At 53.2% G+C, this 15,318-nt stretch overlaps 1 protein-coding gene across 1 annotated transcript in view; it reads right to left on the bottom strand.

Moving 5' to 3' along the window:
- CACNA1I (calcium voltage-gated channel subunit alpha1 I) overlaps positions 1-15,318 on the bottom strand; it is a 122,565-nt gene that overhangs the window by 40,425 nt on the left and 66,822 nt on the right. The window contains exons 6-9 of the mRNA XM_004373878.1: positions 11,403-11,718; positions 9,757-9,849; positions 6,199-6,511; positions 3,293-3,714 (exon numbers count right to left, since the gene is read on the bottom strand). Of these exons, the coding sequence (XP_004373935.1) occupies positions 3,293-3,714; positions 6,199-6,511; positions 9,757-9,849; positions 11,403-11,718 (1,144 nt within the window). The remainder of the gene's footprint in view (positions 1-3,292; positions 3,715-6,198; positions 6,512-9,756; positions 9,850-11,402; positions 11,719-15,318) is intronic.

Below are 15,318 nucleotides of genomic sequence, written 5' to 3'. Positions count from 1 at the left end.
GTCCTTAAAGTGACATCTTTGCTTTTCAACACTTTAAAGAGGTCTTTTGTAGCAGATTTGCCCAATGCAATGCATCATTTGATTTCTTGACCTGCACCGAGCTCGGGACCTGGCGTTTAGTAGGTGCTCAGTACACAGTAGGCACTGAGCCTGGACCCCCACTTCTCCTGCTCCCCCCCTACATCTCCCTCAGCTGCCCTGGATCACCTCTCCCCACAGGCACCACCTCAGACGAGGCTGCTCAAGATAAACATGGGGGTGGATTGCTTGTCACCAGCGGTGTCTGAGAGCCGAGGGAGCGCAGTAAAAATACCAGCGGGCCAACGAGCAGGCTGTGCGCAGAGCCCAGCCAAACACTTGCTGGGGCTCAGAGCAGCCTTAAAAAGAACGTGTTTCAAATCCTCCCTCCCCCTCACTTTTTCTTTAATTAATTAATTTTTGGAGACTCCAAACAACGGATGATAAACTCGCCCCAGCGGTGGTGGCGGAAGAATCAAGTGAAGGATTCGTGGATAATGCCTAGTAATTGGGCACCTAGTATGTGCCAGGCATCTCAAAGCACGGAAGCCTCCAGCTGCTCTGTAGGAGGAGGTGGGTGGCCCGTTCACAGACAGGGACACCAGCTGAGGGAGGCCAAGTGGCTTCCCAAGGTAAACCCAAGGTCATCCCACCGGTCAACAGCAGAACCGAGGATGGAACCCAGACCGTGGGGGAGCAGTTTCACCTCTGAGCGCCAGCTAACTTGCCTTCAAAGTGTTGGAGGGTGATGATAGTGGCTTCAAGGGTGGTTGTGAGGACACAATGGCACTGCTCTAGCTCAGGACCTGGCGCCTAGTAGGTGCTCAGTAAACAGTAGCCAATCCCTATGAGGGAAAGGGCACCACGTGAGGCACCTGCCTCACAGACAAAACCAAGGCCAACAGGCAGAAGACTCACCAGTAAGAACAGCCTCCCTCCCTCTCCCAGTGGGGGCCGCTGGGAGAGAGATGGTTCCAGTACCATACAATGCCTGCAGTGCCATAGAACAGAGGCGTTACCAGATCCTAGGTTAAAAATCTCACTGAGGCGGCGTGTGGCAATGGAGTGTGAGGGCAGACACTAGGCAAGGGGACCCTGAGGAGGCTGGAGCCTGGAGGCAGAGGGAGAGGCTGGGCCCAGAGGACAGAGGTGCCCTGGCTGTGGGTCTCCTTGGCAAACAGCCTTCTGACAAACAGCCTCCATTTGTAGCGTATGTCAATTTCCATGGTGTAAATACTCCCACCATGGCCAATTTCAAGCTACCAATTGTTTTAACACCCGGTTTGCAAATTTTCGAAGTATTTGAAAATTGGTTCTCACAATCTAGTTTGAGCAGGCCACCAGCTGGGATAGTGCCCAGCTCTTGTGTAGCAGAGATGTGACAGGCCTCTCTTGGTGCTGCCCTACCCAGACTAGCACCAGCACCCCAACAGCAGCTGTTTTCTGGAGGCCCTTCCCCAGGAGTGCCGGCCCAGCCAGGCCTCCACCCCCAAGCAGGCTGGGGCCAGGCAAAGGCCAGAGGCTGGCCTCCAGGCAAGGGGGCTCTGGGCCACCCATCTCCCCAGAGTTAACCTGCAGACAGTGTCCCCGCCAGCCCTCCCCAGGGATCATTTTAATCAAGCTAGAATGACTGGGAAACTAGCAGCTCCAAACAGAGTGTCGCAGCAGCCCCAGCGGCCGCATTTAAGTTAATCGAATGGAGCCTGCACTTGGCGAGCTAATGACGAGGGAAATGAGTGTGGCACACCGCAGGGCGCAGCCAGGGCCGGTGTGAACTCTGCAGAAAGAGGGCAAGAGGGAGGTGAAGGCGATGCTGAAATCCTAAGCCCTGTGGGGGAGTCAGTCTTGCCACAGAAAGATGTGGGTTCGAATCTGGCCCCTGACTGGCTGGGGGATCTTGGACCTGTGACTTCCCTTCCCTGGGCCTCAGAGTCACCAGCTGCAAGATGGGGGTGCCTTCATGGGGCTGGGGTGCAGGTTAAGGGAGGGAAGCCACCTAGGGTCTGGTTTGTGTTGTTAGTTGTTGTCTAGTTGATTCCGACTCATGGTGACCTCACATGTGCAGAGTAGAACTGCTCCCCAGTTTTCAAGGCTGTGACCTTTCAGAAGCAGATCGCCAGGCCTGTCTTCCAAGGCACCTCTGGGTGAGTTTGAACCACCAACCTTTCCGCTAGTACTTGAGCGCTTAACCATGCTCATCACCCAGGGACTCTAAGGTCTAGAAAATAGTGTTTTTACAAACAAAGCCAGGACTGGACTCGTCATCCAGGCTGTCAACCCTGGGTGTGACATATGAACTGGAACATCTGTGCTAACCCACCCCAAACCTCCTCCATCCTGTGTCCCCACAAATACCCTCCTCTTGTATACCCCCCTGGTGTTCTTGCCACCTCCTAGAAGCTTCCCTCCCCCACAAACTACCCCCACTTGAGCCACCTCTTCTCTGAACCCCTTTCACTTCTGAACCCCCAATGGCCAGGGGCCTGGGCGCACCGTTCAACTCAGCCAACACCCCCCTGCACCCCACACACTCAGAGTCAGGACAGAAGAAGCCACAGGGTCAGCCAAGGAGGGAGATGGGGGAGCCTTCACAGGGCCACCTCAGGTCACCCCCAGTGCCGTGGGCCGTGGGGGGATGGAGGTGTCAGAAAAGCCATGTGCAAGTGGGGTGCCAGTGCAGGAGGTGGCCACATCTCCTGGTGAAGGTATGCTATGGGCAGATCACAAAGGGCCTTGAATGTCGAGTGGAAAGGTCCAGATTGTGTCCTAGGACAATGGTGAGCTATGGATGCTTGGGGGTAAGGGGGAGCCCTGCCAGAATGGCCCTCTGAAAAAAACACTCTGGCTGTTTTAGGGAGGTCAGATAAGAAAGGTCACATGGAAAGTTGAGGAATGGAAGTTAGATTTGGTCGGGACTGGCAGGAGATGGGTTGTGGGTACCCTGGTGTCCAGGCTAGGCAACTTGGGAGGGAAAGACCAATCTCCCTCATTCCCACCTCTGGGCAGCCCAGTCCTATCACAGCTTCACTCATTCACTCATGCATTCACTCATTCATTCATTCATTCATCAGATACCCTGAGCACCTCCCTCCTCTGTGCTTGGCCCTGGGCTGGGCACCGAGGTCACCTGGATGACTCAGACCCAGCGCAGTCAGGGGGACAAGGAGACAGACGCACAGTAGGTGTTCAACAAGCCCAGGCTGGATGGGGCTGGCGGGGGCCTGGGCACCCAGCCCTCCCACCTCCCCCTCTGCCGGCCACCTGCCACACTGGCCTGCTCGTGGTGCTCGATGCCCATGCTGACGGTGTTCACCAGGATGGCCATCATGATGCCCCGGTTGAAGTACTTGCTGTCCACAATGCCTCGCAGCTTGGCACGCATCTCCCTCCACACGTCCCCGCACAGCTGGGCTGCCCCGTTCACCTGCTCCTCCTCGTCCTCCTTGCCCAGCCCCGAGGAGGCCCTGTCTTCGCTACTCTGGGCCCCATCCCCCTCCGCCTCATCCAAGCCCCCGCCCGAGCCCCTGGAGCCTGAGCCCTCCTGGCCCGAGTCAGTGCTGCCCAGGCCCGAGGCACGCCAGCTGGCCTCACACTGGCAGCGGGGGCAGCAGGCGGGGTCGGAAGCCAGCATGACGGAGATGGGCTGCACCAGCGTGTGCGGCGTTGGGTCCAGGGGGCTGTGTCGTGGGCACAGCTCTGAAAGGCAAACAGAGGGCAAGGTCAGCATCCACACCAGGCCCAAGCCTCAGGGCACACATTAGGGTCTTGAGGAGGTGGCCTTTACACTCACTCACACCGGCCCCACCTGACCCTAGGACACAACCGGAGTGTGCCTGGAATGAGCCTGGCTTGGGGCCAGCCTACCTGGAGGTAGAGTGGCCAGGAGCTCCTCTGGGCATTGGTCTGCCCTGTGTAAAAGGGGGATGGGAACCACCTCCTAGGGTGGTTGTGAGGATGTAGTTAGTCAGTACGTGGATATGCCTAGAACAGTGCCTGGTGCGGGTACTAACTGATGCTGCTTCGTCATTTCCTGGGTTAGTCATTGAACAGACCCTCCTGGAACCTTAGCCCCTCCTCACGGTCCTGCTTGCTGATGTCCTGGAGTTTGGGGAATGGACAGGAAGGAGCTTCAGAAAGAACTAGGCAGGTGTGGGGGCGGACGTCCCCTCACAGGAAGCCAAGGTGACCTTGGTGGTCCTCACTCCTCCCACCTGTACGTAGACTTGTTGCTTCCCCCGAAGGAAGGAGGCACAGCGCCGGGGGAGGGGGCAAACTCTCATCTAGGAGCCCCAGGACTTCCCTCCATTGGAGTGGCCATCAGGCTGGCTCCTGGGGGAGCAGGCGGGCAGAGTTTGAATCCCCGCCACGGCCCGGGACTGGCAGGAGAAGCCTGTGATCTGTGAACCATTGCAAACAGGCTAAGAGAGGCTTCTCTCTGGGTGGTGGGATTGAAGCTGGTTTTATTTCTTCTTTATATTTTTGTATATTTTCTAGAGTAAACACGTTTTGCTTGTATAAGCAGAAAAAAAACAACATTCAAGGAATAGAAAAGCCTGGGCCACCTACCCTTCACTTCCATATTTGCCTCCAGATATCTCCCGATGCCCTGGACAAGGCCCTGTGGCTGTCTCACTGCCCAGAAGCCGGGGGTCTGCCCCACCTCAGTCTCTGGAAGATGGGCCAAAGCCCTTCCCACCCCTGGGCCGCACTTCGCCCACCTGTCTGTGGGGCTGTGTTCCTGACACCCGTTTCCCAGGGAAGGGAGGAGGCACGGAGGCCCAGGAACCAGGGGGCCAAGGCCTCCCTCTAGAAGCCCCCCTGCCGGGACTTCCCTGCGTACATGTTCCCGGGAGAGGGTGGTGTGGTGGGCGGCAGCAGGAAGCCCCTTGGAGTAAACACCCCTCCCCTGCATCATCCAGGAACTCGGGGTGCCAGCCATGCCCAGACCCCAACTCCTCCGTCCGCGTGCTGGGCCAGCCCACGGGCCACCTGGAGCCTCCTCCAAGGCCAGGCCTGACGGCTGGCGCCTGGTGAGGGTGGGTGGCAGCTCTGAGGATGAATTTGCCTTCCAGTAATCTCAAATTCCCAGAACACGAGAGCTGGGAGAAAAGGACTTTCCATAGCAGGGCCTCGGGTGGCTAACTCCCACTGTGCGTGCGCCACGTGCTGGGGGAGGGGGTCCTTTTATCCCCACTTTACAGGTGAGGAGCCTGAGGCCCACATAGATCCTCTGTCACCTCTGACATTCCATGATCCTGAGTTTTTGTCCTGACACTCTGTGGGACCTTCTGTGACTCCCTTCATCTCCCTGGACCTTAGTTTTCCCATCTGAAAACTGGGGATAAATATTTCTCACTCTGCTTCCCTCTCGGGACTGCCGTCTGGAACAGATGAGAAAACCAGTGGGAAAGCCCTTTCCAAGCCTAAAGGGCTAACTCTCAGAAACAACCACAGACCACAAGGTGGTGCGTGTCCCCAACATGCCCACACACCTGGGGGGCAGGCCCACAGGTCCCTTTATTTCAAGCACCCCCCGTCTGGCTCAGGGTGCTAGCAAGCTAGGCAGCAGCAGCAGGAACCGAGACTGGGGAATTTAGAGTGTTACGAGACTGAGGTCAGAGAAGTGCTCATTTCTTCTGGGTGTGACCCAGGGGCAGGGCGCACACAGGGACTGGCAGTGCGATTCTCCTGGGCAAGGGCCATGTCTGAGCTGCTACCCCCCCGAGCTAGCCTGGGCAGGCCCGGCTGTGATGGGGAGAAGGGAAAGAGGGTGGAAGGCATGAGGACTGGCACTCACGGGGGACTGTAAAGGAAACACTTGAGCATGGAATGAAGATGTGGAGTTCTGAACTTCTGGGCTTTTCTCTCGTTCTGGGGAGATATGCACTGGTGGTGCAGCGATTAAAGCGCTTGGCTGCTAACAGAAAGGTGGGCGGTTTGAACCCACTGGCCACTCCATGGGAGAAAGATGTGGCAGTCTGCTTCCGTAAAGACTACAGCCTAGGACATATGGGGCAGTCCTACTCTGTCCTATAGGGTCGCTGGGAGTCAGAATCGACTCTACGGCAGTGGGTTTGGTTTTGCGAAGATATGAAACCTTTGCAAACACTGCCCTTTCTGACTCTCGTGTTTACAATGCACAATACCTGCGTGGAGGCGGGGGTTGGCAGGGTCACTTACTGTAGTGCCTGGGCTCCTTGGTGTGGGGCCCGGACTTGGCGGGGGTGGGTGCCTCTGGAGCTAGGGCCTGGCCCCGGCTCTGCAGGGCCTGGTAGAGGCCCAGGGCGCGGCGCTTGGCCTTGCGCAGGATGTGGCAGACATACTGGAAGATCTCCTCGTAGCAGTCACCCGGCTCGGCGTAGCTGGCCACCGTACTGGAGGACAGGTAGCGCTGCCGCTGCTCCAGCATCAGCCGGTGCTCCCGCTGCTTGGTCTCCGAGAACTGGGTCGCTATGACAACGAGGCACAGGTTGATCATGAAGAAGGAGCCCACCTGTGACCAACGGGAGGAGAGGACAGGGACAAGGACAGAGTGGGACAGGGTGTGGGACAGGTGGAGAACAGGGGGTGAGGGGCCACCAGGGAGACATGGAGAGAGGGAGGCAGAGAGAGACAAGGAGAGAGAGATGGAGACAGAGAGGAGTAGAGACAGAGAAGCAGAGAGACAGAGGCAGAAATGAAGAAAGCAGGAGGGATGGGGACAGATGCAGCAACACAAAAAGACCAAACGGAGGTCAAAGGCCAGAGCGGGGAGAGACAGTCGGGGTTCAGAGAGACAAGGAGAGACCCCAAGAGAGAGTGAGACAGGCTCAGAGGGGTCAGACACGTGGCCGGGGTGCAGAGTGACAAAGAGAGGGCAGCAGAGGAGCGTGCAAGGATGGAGGGGCCCAGAGAGACAGGGAGGCACAGAGACACAGATAGGGACAGGAAGAGATCGCTGAGGCCTCACTCCGCGAGAAGGCGAGGGCCCTGGGGATGGCGGTGGCCCAGGCCCCAGGCCCGGCTCCCCTTAGACCAGACCTCAGCCCTGACCCCAGCCACTATCCTGCCTGGGACATCGGCCCTGAGGCTGGGGGTGCAGAGTAGAGGCCACAGCCCCTCTTGGTTCCCCAGGCCTGAGTCCTGCCTCTGCCCTGCCCTCTCCCTGGCTTTGACCCCAGGCCTCATCTGGGCCTCTGGACAAGAACAGAAGCTTCCCTCAGAAAGAGTTTCCTGCATGGCTTTATTTGTGCTTGGATGGGGAGAGTGGGGCAAGGCTGCTCCAGTTAGTACTAAGGATCCTGTCACCTCGCGTTGTCCCCAGGCTGTGGCCAAGGCTGGGATCCAGGGAAGAGACCCCCCCACCCCACCCACACTGCCAGGGTCCCACCCAGGCAAAGCACGCCCTGCCCTGATTTCCTGAGCGCAGGCCCTTCCCAGGCGGCTGCTGGGCCTTTGAGCAGGTTCCGTGGCCGGCAAGCCAGGAGAGTGTGGCTTTTCATACTTTTCCAAGCTGCCTGTGGGGAGGCCTGCAGGCCACAGCCCGGTCTGCTGATTTGCCTTCCCTCCTCCCGCCACCCTAGCATGCCTGGGGAGCTGGGATCCTGGAGGTGTGTTTGGGGGCAGCCTGGTCCAGAAGACTCTGGGACAATCCCCTGCCTCTCGGGTAAGAAGACACATCACTTTTCCCTCTCTCTCACTCAGTCATTTGTTTAATGAGCATTTCCAGGAGACCCTCTCTGCACTAGGCCTGTGGGAGGGGTCACAGACCCTGCCCCCGGAGAGCTCACACCTGTCAGGCTTCTATCCCAGCCCTGCCTCTGCTGGGCACGTCCCTCTCCCCTCTGGTCCTCCGTTTCCCCATCTGTAAAATGGGAGGTTTGACAAGATGAGCTTAGGATTTTTCCAATCAGAAGGCACACTGGGGACATGGGTGGGAGGGCCAAGGACCGCTCACCAGCTGTGTGGCCCAGGCCAGGCACCTGGTCTGTCTGGGGTTCAGGGTCCTCCCTGTGAAACAGGCCACACCCGGCAGGGTCAGGGTGGTGGGGCAAAATGAGAGCGTGGTTGTTCAGGCTCTGCTCTCCGGAGGAACTCTGCATCCTCCACCTCCCACTGGCACCCTTTCTCCTGGGCCAGGGCCGCCTGCGACCCAGCAGTAGCAGCAGTACTAGTAGTGGGTCACATTTACTGAGCTCTTACGATGGGCCAGGGGCTGCACACACTTCAGGCGCCATCTCATCTAGCCCCCAGTGCCCATGCACTAGGTGCCATCACTGAGCCCCACTTCACGGGGAGCCCTGAGAGCTCAGGGGCCTGCCCAAGATCTGCTGTGAGTTCACCACTCTAGACCCCCACCCTGAACTCCACCAGGAGAATGCCTTGCCGCCCCCCTCCTGCAATTCCAGGCTCCTCACGCCACCCTCGTAGTTTGCAGTCCCGCCACTGTAGAGTTCTGTGGCTGCAGGGTCTCTGCAAGCTGCCCCCCACCCAGAAGCCTCTTTCCCTGCTGCCCCCTGAGCCTCTAAGGCTCTGGCATCACCTCCTTTAGGAAACCCCTCACCTCCCCGTCCCTCCTCCAGGCTGAGCCAGGGGCCTTCTCTGGGCTCCCCAGCCTCTGTCATGGTACCTAAGATGCTGTGTGGTCACTGGTTCCTGGCAGCCCACCATCCCATGAGCCCGAGAGCTCCCTGAGGGCAGGACCAAGCCTAATTCCGCTCTGCTCCTGGGACTCAGCTCAGGCCTGGTGCAGAGCGTGGTCTTACCTGAATGCTCCAATGTATGGATAAGTGAGTGAATGGATGGGGAAGCCAAACAAAACCTGGACCCCTCTCCTTTTATCTGTGGCGTGTCTTTATGGGCCAAGGCCCCCGCCTCCCCAGAAGAGCAGCGGGGCTGTATCAACTGCAGGTGCATCTCAGGTCACCTGGCAGCTTGTCCTGACCCCCAGGTCAATGCCCACCAGTCCAGGACAGGGCGCTGCCCCAGAGGGCCAAGCGTGCCCTCTCCCGCCACCAGGAAGCCAGCAAACCCAGCTCTGCAGCAGCAGGAGTCTGCAGCACTCTCCAGGATGTGAATCACCTTGATATTTGGGGACTGTGCCATGGCTGAAGCTGCAGTCAGGCATGACCAGTGGATGAGCCTGGCTCGGGGAGAGAGCGTGGGGGACGTGGGGGGCACTGGCGGGAAGGGGGCCCTGCTCTGTGGTCAAACCATGCCTCCGTCTCTAGCACCCCCTATGAGGCAGAGCTGCCTGAGAGCTAGAAGTCTGTACCCCATTGAGAATTCCAGGGGGTCCCCCAGGTCACTACCAGGTGGGCCTCCTCTCTCCATACCCTGCCTGGGAGAGGCCTTGGCCCCAGGGACAGAGGGATGAGCTGGCCCACAGGAGGCTTCCACTCGGGGGGGCCTCCATGACTCAGGTCATGGAAGAATGTGCTCATCGAGACAACAAAGCATAGAAACGTCAGCAAGAGCACCCAGGCAGAGATAAATGCCCAGAAATGAGAAATGGAGGCAACTGAAAGTGATGGATGCTTCCAGCACCTGCCACAACGAGTCCCTTCAATCACCCACTGGTCAGACGCCTTTGAAAATCACCCCTGTGCTCCCTCCACTCTGGATCTTTCCTGACAATGGTGGGGGCTCCCTGAGGACTCCCAAACACCCCCTCTTTGGCCACATGGTTTATAGGCCCCCAGAGAGGCCAGGCCAGATCCTTGCAATCAGTCCAAGAGCCCCGGCTTCCCTGACACTTACTATGATGAGCAGAATAAAGTAGATGAAGTTGTAGAAGGAGTGTGCATCCATCACATAGTACATGATCTCCACCCAGCCTTCCAGAGTGATCACCTGTGCCAGGGACAGAGGAGAAGAGGAGAGCACCTGAGACAGGCAGGCAGGGAGGCAAGTGCCCACACAGAGGCCCTACTGTGTGCCAGGAACCTTTACACACACTACTTCTCACGTTTCCCTACAGGCTAGGCATCCTCATCCCCATTAGACAGATGAGAAAACTGAGGTTCGGAGAAGCCCAACGTCACACAGCCAGGAAGGAGTGGAGCCAGGACTTTAACCCAAGTTTAAACCTCATGCTCTAGTCCACCACACCAGGTCGGAGGGCTGGAAGCAGGGAGACCTGGTTTCCAGCTCCAGCTTACCAGCTGGGCCACTTACCCTCTTTGAGCCTCTGCTGCTTCTTCTTCAGGAAGGGGGGCTAATAAACCCACCCAGAAGGACTGTGATGTGACTCTGTCCCCATTCTCCTTCCCTGAGAGAGGGACAGAGCAGCCTTGGGAGAGACAAAAGCTGGGTCCTCCCCAGCATGCCCGAAGCCCAGCCACCCAAGATGGCCGGGGAGCTGTTCTTACTCCCATTTTAGAGATGAGAAAACTGAGGCACAGAGAACTCAAGCAAGATACCCAAAGTTCTGTAGCACTGCCTCTTGAACATACCCCACCCTTCTCCTCTGCAGAGTGTGGGTCGAGAAGCCAGTGTGGTGGGGACACAGCATGGGATGGGATGGGATGGGATGGGGCAAGATGGGATGAGATGGGGGGTAGGATGGGATGAGATGGGGGTAGGATGGGATGGGGTGGAGTGGGGTGGCATGGGATGGAATAGGGTGGGATATAATGGGATGGGGTGAGATGGGATGGAATGGGATGGGATGAGGTGGGATGGGGTGGGGTGGGATGGGGTGGGATGGGGTGGGGTGGAATGGAATGAGATGGAATATAATAAAGTACTCTGCATGTAGTAAAGTTAATGTTGCTTTGGGAAGGTACGTATATATGTATATATATATATGCTCATTGACTTACAAGGTAAAATGTATTTCTTACAGTGTTCTGCTCTCAAACAAATGTTCAAGAGCCCCTGCCCACCACTCCAGATAAGCGGAGCTCCTCGGTGCTCCCTGCATGTCCCCATGGCCTTCCTGTACCCAGGCCCTTGCAAAGGCTGTCACCTCCACCAGGAATGTCCCTCCTCCCCATGGCCCCTGCCTTGCTCTGGCCAGCCCTTCCAACAGAACTTCAGTCCTACCTCTCTGTGAACAGACCCCCCTGCTGGGACCTACATGCCCCAAGCAACATGGGAGTCCTCAAAGAGCTTAGGCTTTTGGATCACCCAGACCTAGGTTAAATCCAGATTTGGCCATTTGATAATCACATGACCCTTGGCCAAGTAGCTCACCTCCTTTGTCTTTGAACCTCAGTTTCTCTGTCTATAAAGTGGGCATGGTAATGTCTGTTGTGCCAGCAAGTTGAGCAAATTCAAATGAAATGGGGTGGCAAACATTTAGCACCGAGCTCTGCCAGCACACCATGGTCACCCCGCATCCTGCCCTCGAGGTGGGGTCCGCCACACAGCAGCGGAGCCGGCCTGGGCCTAAGTGGCCTCACCTGGAAGATGACAATCCAGGCGTAGCCGATGTTGTCAAAGTTGATGGCACCTTTGTGGGGGTTGGCACTGCCTGTGCGGCACACGTTGTAGTAGCGGTTCCAGTTGACACAGAGGCCGCTGGCGTTGAGGTCCTGGCGCCCCGTCCCAAAGTCATAGACGTCATCCTTGGACAGGCAGCACTCCCGGCCCTGCTCCTTGAGTGGGGGGATCTCATGGCAGCCCATGATGCCATTGTCCCCCGACAAGGAGCAGATGAAGGGCATCTCGTCATCTTCCTCCGGCTGGTAATAGGGGGGAAGGACCACATCTCCTTGTCTGTACAGGGGGCGGGAGTGGGTAAAAGAGATGGGAAGGGGTCACTGCCAAGAGGACCTGATGGGGAGAGGCCTGCAGTGTGGCAGAACTGGCCCAACAAGCCCTTTCATGCCTCCAGGCCTTTGCATATGCCGTTCCCCCTGCCTGGGACACCCTTTCCCACCTCTCCCCATGCTCACAAAAATTCTTTCTGATCCATCATGGTACAGTTCCAAGGTGCCCCTCCCTGTGGAACCTACTCTGACCCTCAAGCAGGAATGATCCTGGGCTCACTGTGCTGTGCACACACTTCCGTTATTGCTCCTGGGGCATATGTGCCCAGTTCCCCTTGGAAGCCAGGAGCTCATGTAGGGCAAAGACTGGGTCTTAGTCACCCAGCATCCCCAGTCCCCACACACTTCTTGGTCAGCACAGAGTGGGTGCTCAATAAACAAATGCTGAATTTTATGGATCTGGCAGATGAGGGTCAGCTTCTCTGCTTGTTCCATCCCTTCCCAGCTGTGTGAACTTGGGCTGGTCATTTCCCCTCTCTGGACCCTGATTTACTCATTTGTAAAACGGAGATGAAAGACCCCACCCTGCCCATCTTGTAGAGTTAATCTATAATTCACTCCAATCTCAATTAAAGTCCCAACATGATTTTTGTCTGTGGAACCTGGCCAGATGGTTCTATGATTTATCTGGATGAGCGAATAGCCAAGACAATTTTTTAAAAAGAAGAAAGATGAGTGGAGAACAGTCCCACTAGAGAGAAAAATACTATACAACTACAAATACAATTATTAATATATTGTGGTATTGTAAAAGGGACAGAAAGATTAGTGGAATACTATACAGTGCATAGAAAAACCCATGTATAAAGAAGAACTTAATATATTACAAAGACACATCTAGTAAATAAATGGCACTGGGACAATTGCTATCCATTTAGAAAATAATTAAGTTAGATCCCTACCTCACACTGTAAACAAAAATAATTTTCTTGAAAACTTGGACCCAAAAAAATGCAAATTATATTATTATTAATTTTTTATATTGATTGCACATTGAAATAATAATAAGTTGAATATATTTGGTTAAGTAAAATATACTATAAAATTAAAAATGATAAACTCTTGGTGGGTTAAAGAACATAAATGCAACAAGCATAATCACAAAAATATTACAAGAAAATATGAAATATTTTTGTTAACTTAGAGTAGGTAAGGCCTTCCTGGATAAGACACAAAATCCAAATTTTATAAAGGAAAAGGTCTATAGGATTGACCACCTACAAATTTGCTATGTAATTTTGTAAATGTAAATTTTCTGTGAGACAAAATATATCACACAAAGTAAAAAGATAAGCAGTAGATTGGAATAAAGCAGAGGTGGGCAAACTTTTTCTGTAAAGGGCCAGACAGTAAATATTTTTGCAGACAGCATTGTTGCCATCACAATTACTCAGTTCTGCTGTAGTAACATGAAAACTGTCATAGGCAACAGATAAACAAGGGGGCATGGTGTATTCCAATAAAACTGCATTTACAAAAATGCGGTGGGCCTGATTTGGCCCACAGGCTTAGCCTGCTGTCCTCCAGAATGTAGTATTTGCAATTTATGTAACAGATATAAGTGTATTTAAAAATCTCCTATAAATCAATAAGAAAAAGAAAAATAATCCATGAAGGAAAAAAAAAGAACAAAAGATAAGAGCAAAAATAAAAATGGCCAACTTATAAGAAAAGATGCTCACCTTACTAATAACAGGAAAATGCAAACAAAAATAAAAATTTTATATCCATCTGAATGGCAAGTATTTAAGGGTTGATAATATCAAGTGTGAGAAAGGGTATGTGGAAACAGACACTCTCATACCTGTTAGTTTAAGGGCAAATTGATACAACCATGTTAGAATATAATTTGGCAACATTCATGAACTATTAAAATATATACATTCCACCCAAAAATACATAGGGTCACTTGATTCTAATAAAGGCACCAATGCAATTTAGTGGAGGAAAAAAATAAGCTTTTCTATAAATGGTACTGGATCAATTGAATATCCTTTTATTTTTTTTTAAATCTATGACCCCAACCACATATATAAATATTATTTTAGATGGATTGTAAACTTAAATGTAAAAGGTAAAACAAGAAAGCTTCCAAAAGAAAACATTGAAGAATATTTTCATGACCTTGGGTTAGGAAAAGATTTCTTAAACAGGACACAAAAAGTATCACCTATAAAAGAAAAGATTGACAAATTGGACTTCATTACATCTAAAAGCCTCTATTCATTAAAAGATGCCATTAAGAGAGTGAGAACAGAAAACTCACACTGGAATAAGATGTTTGCAATACATATATCAAACAAAGGACTCATTCAGAATATGTAAAGAACTATTACAGACAGATAAGGAAAAAAAAAGACAATCCAATTTAAAAGTGGACAAAAGACTTAGACACTTCACAAGAGGATATACAGATGGCTAACAAATACATGAAAAGGTGTTTATCATCATTAGTCATCAGGGAAATGCAAATTAAAGCCACAATAAGATACCAGTACACCCCACCAGAATGGTTAAAATGAAAGGAACTGACAATACCAAGTGTTGTCAAGGATGTGGAGCAACTAGAACTCTCATACTTTGCTAGGGGATATTTAATGCAACCATTTTGGAGAACTTGTCAACAAAATCTACTAATGCTAAACATATGCAAACACTTAACCCAGAAGTTCCACTCCTGGGTGTTTACCCAAAAGAAAAAATGCTTATATCTGTGGTTCAGAGAATTGTTTTTACATGGTCCTTCTAGCCATGATCTTGTAACTCCCATTAAATGATTGAATGGGACTATGTAAAAAAGGTATGTAAAATTCTTGCCAGGATTGGCTCGGATATGCAAATAAGGTGCCTGTGGCCCACATAGGGGATTGATCAGTTTTGCCATCTCATTAGGCTTAAAAAGAGCCAATCCCAGAGGCTGAAGGGGGACATTATTACCATCAATAAGAAGAGCCAGGAGCAGAGCATGTCCTTTAGACCCAGGGTGCCTGTGCTGAGAACCTCCTAGACCCAGGAGACAGAGAGCTGTAATACTGGAGAGCTGTAACGCTGGAAAGCTGTAACACTGGAAATAGCATCTGCACAAGATGGCAGCAGCATGAGACAGCAACAGCATGGGATTGGCAGGCTAGCCTTGTCAACCCACGGGGTGAGACAGCTGGGAGCCTTAGGGTAGGAGTCTTCCTGGAGGAGTGGGGTGCCTCTGGGCACTTATCAGCAGAGCTAAAGATTTGTATCACTGGCCCTAGCAGGGCAGAGGCTAGGCTTGAGTGGGCAGAGGCTGAGAACAAGGCAAAATCTACTAGAAAGAGCTGAGGGGTTGGAAGCTATCCTAACTGACAAACTTTATCCTGTATCCTGAATTGTTCCTGTTACTTCCAAGTTGATCCTGATCCTGAATTATAACCTGTTACTTCCTTAATAAACCCCATAATCGTGAGTATTGTCTGTGAGTTCTGTGTGGCCACTGCAACGAATTATCAAACCCAGTAGAAAAGTAGAGATTGCTATGGGAGGGACAAGTGGTGTCAGAACTAGTAAAAAGGTT

This window comes from Trichechus manatus, unplaced genomic scaffold (assembly GCF_000243295.1).
Source record: "Trichechus manatus latirostris isolate Lorelei unplaced genomic scaffold, TriManLat1.0 scaffold00027, whole genome shotgun sequence".
Classification (NCBI taxonomy): Eukaryota; Metazoa; Chordata; class Mammalia; order Sirenia; family Trichechidae; genus Trichechus; species Trichechus manatus.
The sequence above is the reverse complement of the archived record's forward strand: the minus strand, read 5'-3'. Positions and strand labels throughout refer to the sequence as shown.